Source organism: Tympanuchus pallidicinctus, unplaced genomic scaffold, assembly GCF_026119805.1.
Source record: "Tympanuchus pallidicinctus isolate F22 unplaced genomic scaffold, pur_lepc_1.0 scaffold24, whole genome shotgun sequence".
Taxonomy (NCBI): domain Eukaryota; kingdom Metazoa; phylum Chordata; class Aves; order Galliformes; family Phasianidae; genus Tympanuchus; species Tympanuchus pallidicinctus.
This window is the reverse complement of record NW_026294741.1, coordinates 2,581,776-2,590,816: the sequence shown is the minus strand read 5'-3', so window position 1 is coordinate 2,590,816 and position 9,041 is coordinate 2,581,776. Positions and strand designations below refer to the sequence as shown.

The 9,041-nt window shown below is 46.2% G+C and overlaps 1 protein-coding gene across 1 annotated transcript; it reads right to left on the bottom strand.

Moving 5' to 3' along the window:
• Window positions 1-800: 800 nt before the first annotated feature.
• On the bottom strand, window positions 801-7,552 carry RNFT1 (ring finger protein, transmembrane 1). The gene is made up of 9 exons (XM_052688699.1): window positions 7,438-7,552; window positions 6,574-6,978; window positions 5,717-5,793; window positions 5,238-5,338; window positions 4,483-4,636; window positions 3,650-3,808; window positions 2,776-2,841; window positions 1,875-1,976; window positions 801-1,686 (listed from the first exon to the last, which is right to left on the bottom strand). Exons 2-9 carry the CDS (start codon window positions 6,935-6,937, stop codon window positions 1,552-1,554), a joined length of 1,158 nt encoding a protein of 385 aa, XP_052544659.1. The 5' UTR covers window positions 6,938-6,978; window positions 7,438-7,552; the 3' UTR covers window positions 801-1,551.
• Window positions 7,553-9,041: the final 1,489 nt, after the last annotated feature.

Genomic DNA, 9,041 nt, shown 5'->3' with positions numbered 1-9,041 from the left:
TGTTGAGAACTTAAGGACCCAGAGATGCTGATCAGTCTGTCCTACAGGTGCAGTACCTTCACCTGAGCTCTGGCTCCAGGTAGAGCTGCATCTCAATGGCATGATGCTGACTGCAGGATCAGAGAGGATGTCCTTCATGGCTGTAAGTTACTCACTTCTTTCTTCTCTAACTAAGATGAGAATGAACTTGTTTCAATTTTGAAATGTAAATCTAACCTGGCTGATCCAAATCTCTTTTAAGCTCTTGTTCGGTTTTGTTTTTTAATAAACTATGCCTGATAATATTGTTGGATTTGGATAATTGTCATTGGATCTTGAAGAAAATTCATTAACTTGGAGATAAAAAGATAAATTGTTCTCTGATCCTAAATGCAACCAACTTAAAACAGTGAGTAAACTCTTGGCATTAGCATTTCAGGTTATTATCTCTGCCTTCTCCTAAGCTGTGCGTTGGGCTCACACACACAGCTTTCTTTTTTTTTTTTTTTTAAAGGTGCTATTTGTTGACAGAGTGAAATATGGCATTCAGACTGCTTACAAAGTACTCACACAATACCTGCTTAAAAACATCCAAAGGCACAGAGCACCTTTTAGGTAAAGCACCGTGTTCAGACTGTTTGCTAAGTCCAAATACGACTGTGTGTCTGGAGACCACGTGAGCTGCCTGTTCATAGGGGTGCATCACAGATTCAGAACCCAACCTAAAGTCCGTCCTCCCTGCTCATTTTTGTTCCATGACAGATTCAGTTCTCATCTATCACAAGGAATCTCACTTCTTTATTCAACGTGCACCAAACAAATAGATTTAAATGCCTTTATTCCCTCTGATTCTTATGCATACTACAAATGGCATGTATAGTATAAAATATTCTCCCCTGTAAGAAAATCTGGTTCCTGCTGTGACAAAAATAGACTATTAAAGATCTTTTAAAAATACCAATCTCAGAAAAAGCTCAGTAAAAAACTAACATCAGCAGTTGCTTTTCTGTGTTAAATCTGTTAAATCAATTGGAAATCTGCACAAGCCTAAAGGAGAAACATCTTGCTTTTATCTCCAGGTGCAGTGAGAGCTGCTAGTATTGATGCAGGGAGAAGCTGCTGTAGCATTAAGACATCATCAATGCCAGGTGTGACAGGTAGCTTTAGCTCCCACTGTAGTCCAGAGTATGAAATTCACTGCTCACCCTGGGTTTTTGGGCAGTGTTAGAGGCATAAATACAATTTAGCACAGTCTGGAACACTCCGTGAGCTTTTAAATTAAATGCTGATTTAAGAAGCTGCTGCAAACACAGCGTTTTGGAAGAGTTTGATTGTTTTCTGAAAGAATCACAATAGAAGCAATGCTGACTTTCCTGCTTTCACTTTATAAACTTATTTTCCTACACTTAAGATGTCGGCACTCTCTGCGCTGTTTGAAGTATTAAAACATTTCCTAGAAGCAAGAAATCCCAGATACCTCGATTTGGGAAACTCATTCCCTGTGCCACCTGCACTCCCATGTGCAGTGAGCTGTACAGAATGAGTAAACTAAAGCAAGTTGGTTGACATGCCTTAGAAAATCTGCAGGCGCATTGATGTAGCTCCATCCTTCCACTTGTTAACATGGTCTGAAATAACAGTTCTGCAGAGTGGACATGTTTTTTCTCTATTAAACCATAAAGAGATGCATTCTTCACAAAATGTGTGCTGTAATGAAAAGAATGACAGCTTAGAGCTTCTGAGCTCTTCTGTTCGTAAGGAGGAACATCATTTGCACAGCCTGATTTCTAAAGATCATCAGAAGGCAAACGCTGATCTAACTCTATGTAGTTCTGTTTACCAGTTCTTAAAAACACTTTAACTTTGCAGAAATGAACTCTGACGATGTGTATTACCTGGCAGATCAGCAGGATAGGCTTCTGGAATTCAGTGTGGCAGATAGAACAAATATCATCTGATTCAGAACACTGCTTCTTGCTTGCTGTCACCCCGTAGTGCTGCAAAACAACATTTTTTCAGCACATATTAGTTTCTAAGTGGGGAGAAAAAAAAAACACCAGAAAGCACAGAAAGGAACAAGGAATCAGGGCTGCTGTGGTAGGGAAAGCACCCAATCCCTGATCCAGCAAAGTTTTGCTGAGCTTTTCAACAGCTGATGCAGGGGGCCTACAGATCACACGCTCCCATCTCCTGTAGGGCATGCAGTTAATTAAGTTAATTTCTTCCCCTGAACACAGCTGTAGGAAAAACCTGGAGCAGGTTTGTTTGTCTGTTTTTTTTGCAGGACTTAAGCACTTATCTAAAATAATAGTTAAGCACTTTAAGTCAGTGATACCAAGCTCTAAAATCTATGTATTTTCCCATGCAAACAGCAGGGTAAATAACGATACCTGTCCCTACAGACAGATAAACTGAGAAACTTATGGCAATTGTTACATGGCAATTGTTTTGGCAAGCTTCATTTCTCACTTATATTTCTGCTACAAGCTTTGCCTGTGTTCAACCAGTATTTATTCCAGTTAGAAAGCAGGGAAAAAGGGTGGTGTTATCTGACAGAAGTGTGTGTGAAGAGACAGAAAAAAAGCAGAAAAAAGCAGAACAGACTGCTTTTGTTCACGTTACTCCATAATTATGCAGTCAGAACTGCAAAATGAGGGAACAAATACAGAGGGATTACTTTAAAAACACAGCTGCCATTGAGAGAGATCCACGAAGTCATAAAGTGTTATTTCAAAGGGAAGCATCTTCATGTGTATCAGATTTACTGCTTTCTAGATAAAAGCATTCAATACTCACTGGTCGCGTACAAAATATCCGTAAAACCTTTCTGAAGTTTCTCCATTGTCCAAAAAAGCTCAAAAGCTGAAACAGGAAGGAGAAGATGAGTGCTGGTTAATGTTTTTCTCTGAGAGTTGAAGAAAACTTTCAAGTTTTTGTGCAGATCCCAGCAGCAGAAGAGGTGCTGCCAATGTGATGTCAGCAGGAAGGTAAGAAAGGGTTCGGACCAACCCTGTTTCAGTTGCTTGGGATGTAATCCTTCATTCAGCCTGAAGGTTTTTCAGTACTGGGTGGCTATTCTTTGGAAGAAAAATACTTCTGGTGGTGTGGATCGTTCAGTTGCAGATATATTAGAATTATCACTGTGTGTACAGCAGTCCTTAGGCTTGTGATTAAGACGCTGTAACGTCACCACGTATTTGTCACATTCAAAGCAGAACTTGTACTGAGTTTGTTATTTGGGGGCAGCTGAGCTCTTTGACAAATGAGAGAGCTATTTTAAATGCTTCTCTGGCTTTGTTCAACATTGCACACAAATTCTAGCAGAGAGAAAAATGGAGTTTCCCAGAAAATGCTGACCTCCTTTTTACCGTAAGTTTCACCTTTATTTTTGCAAGCTCTCCTCCTCTCTATTTCTGATGACAGTCAGATCGATGTCTGATCTGAGAAGAGTCCCACAGCAACAGAGTTCTTTGCTGCACAACCCCAATCCATGCCCAGAGCAGATGGAGGGGAGGAGAAGAAAAAACAAAAGACAAATGCAGTGCTTTGAGCCACTCTTCCCTTTTTCAACCCGAAAGTCACTTCAGATACGGGAACCAGAAACGTGTTGGCTTACACGGCTCTAGTGCTAATTTGCAAAATAGTTTAGAGGATTGTAAAGCTTACCCACCTTGAGAATGAGGTAGGAAAGGCCCAGCAATGTCCCAAGGCTTTGTCCAAGTACACTGTGCGGCTCCCCATAGCCAATAAGATAACGGAACCAAACTGGGATGGGGACAAACATACGGTAATACTGGCAGAGTTCTTCTAACAGCATGTACCAGTAGCCCTAAGCAAGACATGCAAAAGAATCTCTCAAGATGTAAAATGCAAACGTGTACAGTTCATTGCTAAAGGGGAAGAAGCACAGAGTAGTTGAACTGAACAAGGAAACTGCGTTAACGATGGCCTAAAAATGACTGCGTCACAATGTACCTCAGAAATAAAGTCCTGGTACACTTTGAAAGAGAAAATCTACCCACACTGCCCGCTCAGATGCTATCACATGCTACCTACACTTGTTCACATTGTTAGTAATTGTAACTACGAGTGCTATTTGCTATTTGGATGTAGAACTTGGCTTGTTTTTTGCATGTCTCACCTGGGGATGCAGATGCACACCAATACCCCACCAACCAATGCAGGCTCCTAGCATGACTGAGTAAAATCACAATGTATAGCAGCTGCTGTGCTAACAGCCTGCATACACGTTCTTCCATTGCTTCAAATAAAAGGTTTCTTCATCCCATCTCTTACAGCAGAAATAAACCATTCATCCAATGAAACAATACAAGCAATTTTTTCTCAGTTCAGACTGTAAGAAGAACAAGAAATGTACAGGGTTTTCTTGCCTGTGGTGCAGAGGTGGGTGATGTACAGACATATAATTAAAAGGCTTTCCTCTGGATAGAATTTAATCATTAGCTATTTTAGCAGATGTTCTTAAAGAAATGGTTTCCTTACCTTGGATTTAAAGGACATCATAAAAGAAGGCACCAAGAGAATAAAGCACTTGAAGCCCATGAAGAGGAATTTTAGAATGAAGTCTGTGACTCCCACAATCCAAAGTACCTCCCAGAAGTTCTTAAAATCCACAGTAGGGTTTAAAAAGATTAAGCTACAAAACAAAGCACACAAAAAACCCGACCCCAATGAATCAGAAGTGAACAGAGCGTCCTGCTCAAAGGAAAGCTGACTGAGGATTATCACAGCAGCACTAATTGAAAATGAACTTTTCCCCATAAATGGATCCTTTGTGACCTCTGACAACCTCTTCATTTCTGAACCTTCATCACAACCCCCCATCCTCTACAGAAAGGCTTTCTTTTCCATTTTTGAGTTACAGTCTTTGACTGATGCACACCCAACACTGTAGCTGCAGAACAGCAAAGGAGGAAAATTGCAGAATAAAGCCCACAGAATTTCAGACTGCTCTGAATTCCGTATGCTGAGGACGAGGGGGAAGGCTCAGAGCTGGGAATCACTGCCAGCCACGTCCCCATGGCTCAGAGCCTCCACTGCATTTGAAGTATTTGCAAATTCAAAGGAACTGTTTTTAAGGACAGCACCGTCCAGGTGAGCAGGGGAGGAGGAATGGAGATGAAAATGAAAGAGGAGCCAATGCTACGATTAAAGAAAAGTAGCAGCAGCACAGATAAAGTATTTCCAGTTTGCATCTGTGTGGATTGTGACATGAATGGTGATGTTTCTCTACTTACCTATAGTACAAAGACTGAGAATGAAAGGTGTAATACAGGAGGAGAGAGGATCCAGTGAGGTACAGCAGCAGCCAAGCACACTGCAACTTGGAGCACCGTTCCTGTAAGGTAACCAAGACTTATTACAATCCTTATCTACATCTTGACTGCATCCCCAAAGCACTCTCCATCTCACCTGAACAGTTACTACTGGAAGATTCCATCAGATCAATTTCAGGCCACAGACACAGTTATATTTTCCTCTAAACTGCAGAAAGCTTTTCTCAGAATAGCAACAGGGAAAGGAAGAAAAGCTTTCTGAGTTCTGCCACCTTACTTGCAAAGCTCCATACCATACAAAAGCACTGAGTTTACAAAACCACTTCTGCCTTGTACCAAATGGTGCCAGATCCAGCATCTCCATTAACGTTTCTTTCAAGAGCTGATGGATAAAGGCTGTGGTTAACTTACAGAGCTGTGCTGCAAGGGGTGATACTTACTTTGAGGAAAACCTGATTTACTATGCTTCTGTTTGCATACATGTAGGTTGTCAGCAGTCCGATTCCAAGAGAGATGCCTGTTAGGAGAAATTGGGTTATAATAACCAGCCCCTGTTGTATTTCTCTGTGATTACAATAGCTTTGATTACAATGCTGATAATTAAACACGTTTTATGTATGCCAGAAAAGGAAACAGCAGGAAAGGAAAGGGCTGAAAGGGAGGTGATTCTGTCCCTCTGCTCTGCTCTATGAGACCCCACCTGGAGCACTGCATCCAGTTCTGCAGCCCCCAACACAAGAAGGAGCTGTTGGAGCAGGTCCAGAGGAGGGCCATGAAGGCCATCAGAGGGCTGGAGCACCTCCCCTGCAGGGACAGGCTGAGAGAGCCGGGGCCTTCTAGCAGGCTTCCAGTACCTGAAGAGGGCCTATGGGAAAGCTGGGGAGGGACTTTTTATAAGGACATGTAGCAACAGGATGAGGGAAAATGCCTTTAAACTGTAAAGGGTAGAATGAGACTAGATATTAGAAAGAAAGTCTTCATTTTAGAGTGGTGATACATTGGAACAGGTTGCCCAGCAGGCTGTGGCTGTGAACCCTGGTGGTGTTCAAGGCCAGGCTGGATGGGGCTTTGAGCAACCTGGTCTGGAGGGAGGTGTCCCTGCCTATAGCAGGGGATTGGAACTAGATGATCTTAAAGGCCCCTTCCAACCCAAACCATTCTAGGATTCTATGAAAGACAGTTCAGCGACTCTTTGTATCCGATGAACAAAGCAAGGAAGCTAGAAACGAGCTGGATGCTATTTCAGGCATTTCTACTGGCCCATCTCTTGGGGAGTTTCTGCCCTGTTACACCCTACCGATGATGTGCTGCACGATCAACTTGACGCCCAGAATCAAAACATAGGGCAGACTTCTGTGCAGCCACTGGAGGACGCATCTGAGCTCGGAGATGGAACTGCTGTGTTCCTCCGGGTCCGGAGCGCCGTCAGCAGAGCTCCCCCCCTCGCTGTGGCTGTGACCGTGCGAGCGGCTCTCCGAACTCAGCCTCGAACGCCTCCAACTCGCGTTTTCTCCGCCTTCTCCCCCAGCAGAGCTCAGCTGGATGTGAACATCTCCGCTCGGATGGCACGAGCTCTGCCCGGCTGCGTGCGCGCTTTGGGATGGCGAAGGGTCACCGCCGCTCCCCTGGGTGCTGTGCGGATGGCTGCAGCTCGCTTGCATGGTGGGAGCTTTTCCTGGGCCGGGCTCTCAATGCTTTGTCTCTAAGGAAACAAAAAGTCACACTTGGAGGAAGAGCACAACGAATTCCGGAGGTTAAAAAACGCACCGAAACACAGCAGAGCGCATCGCACACACACGCGCGCGGTGGCTGCGGGGATACAGAAGGCTTAAACTCCTCTTGCGCAGAGAGGAACTCGCAAAACCCGACGGCCTTCATTCAGCCTTTGGAACGGAGCGTCCGTCGGCTTTGGGGCGCAGAGCTGGGCTCGGTGCCGCCACGCAGCCCGCGGGCCGGGATGGCAGCGCGGTTCCCGCAGGCCCCCGCCGCTCTTAAAGGCGCAGCGCAGCACGGCGCGCGGCTCCGCCGAAATCCGCCGTTTCCGCGTCTCAGAGCCGCGCAGGACGCGCTCCGGGAGGAGCCTCCGGGAGGTACCGACCTGCACCGCCCCGCACCGCCCCGCACCGCGCGCTCCCTCCGGCCGCCCCGATCGCGACCGAACCTCATCGCGCGGCTGCCGCCTCCATCGCCGCCGCCGCCGCCGAGTAGGGAGGAGGAAGAGGAGGAGCCGCGAGGAGGAGGGGAGGAAGGCGTCGCTGTGGCGACGCGCGGCTCGGGCGGGCGGTGCTGCTGAGCAGGGCGGGCGTTGTGCGGTTGGCCGTAACGCGCGGCTCTGCGCGCTGCTCGGAGACGCGCGAACGTTCACGCGCGATGCCGGTCGCGACGCTCGCCCACCGTAGGCGGCTCTTCCCGCGGTGCCCAATGACGGCGTTAACCCAGCGGTGCTTTGGCGCCTCCTGCTGGAGGAGTCCGGAACTGCACCCAGAGCCGGAGTGACGCCGCGCTGTCCGGTGGGGAAACGAGGCTGGAGAGAAGCGCTGAGATCTGAGCAGCCCCGGGCTTTGCCGTCCTCCCAACTGCGAGGCGGTGCCCCCGTTTTTAATGCCATCGGCAGCTTTCGCTGCTGTTTGTCTGCTTTTCCCATCGTGGTTAACAAGTATATGAAACGATGTTGGAACAAACGGCAATCCTGACGTGGCCCCACGATTCCCTCTTAGCACAGATCAGGGATCACAAACTTAATCTTTGCCTAAGCCCTTTACCACCCCAATGCACGGGGTCCCGTCCTCAGCCGGAGGACGAGCACTTCACTCGCCCCACTCATTTTTCAACCCTCCCATCCCACCTTATGTGCTCCTCAAGAAGCTGTACGTTCAGGTCACTGTTGCCATCGTCCCAGCCCAGAAAAATCTGTTTGGGTTTCTTATATGGTCTCAGAAGTGCAGCATCCCTGCGTCTGCCATTGGGAATGCAGCATCCCACAGCAGAGCCCTGGAGGGGGAAAATAGCACAAACATTTCTCATAAAGCAGATAAAATGGGTGAGGGAGATGATAGTTTGTATTAAACTATAATGAAATTCTTGTTTATGGCCCAGCTCCTCCCTTACATCCAGAATGTGTCATTTAGGTGATCGGGCCAGCAGGTGGCAAACGTAATTGAATTCAAGAAAATAAACAAGGAAGCAGGCTGGGGACCGGCTGCTAAAAAGCTGACATCTCATTTACTAATTAGGAGGATTTACAGGATGCTGTATTTAAAAAGAGATGATTATTGATAGCTCATCTGGATCATGAAAGTTACCTTGGAGGTTCAGCTTCCCATAACCAACACTGCTGCCACACGTGGCTGCAGCTCACGAAGTGATGCTGATGTGATAACAGGACCTGGAACAAAAACCCCCGTGCGTCACCTGTGCTGGTGCAGATCTGTATGGATGTGGATTCCCTTCAAAACCTTTATTTTGAGATGCACTTTGGCTAAATGATGAACAAACCTTTCCTTATGAACTTCCAAGACGTTACAAAGGACGGATGGCGGCAGCCAACCAGGAGCCTTTTGTCAGGGTATGATTCTGCTGTAACAGAGTTGAATGTTGTGTGTCTCTTCCCAGCAGATCGTTAGTTAATCACCGTCTGTGAGCTTTCATTGCCCTTTTGATAGATTGGAGCTCATAAACTTCTCATTGAGTGGATTGGATTTACCGTTACGCCGTTCCTCTTTACGAACAGAATAAATCAATATGGGGTACATCCGTTTTTTACTG

What these genes read in the sequence shown, in the direction of transcription:
- RNFT1 (XM_052688699.1), bottom strand. Translation starts at nt 6,937, where the DNA reads ATGCAAGCGAGCTGCAGCCATCCGCACAGCACCCAGGGGAGCGGCGGT. An exon ending in GATCGTGCAGCACATCATCG is followed by an intron (nt 5,794 to 6,573) that starts GTAGGGTGTAAC and finishes TTCTCCTAACAG; the next exon opens with GCATCTCTCTTGGAATCGGA. An exon ending in CTATCCTGCTGATCTGCCAG is followed by an intron (nt 1,687 to 1,874) that starts GTAATACACATC and finishes TTTTCATTACAG; the next exon opens with CACACATTTTGTGAAGAATG.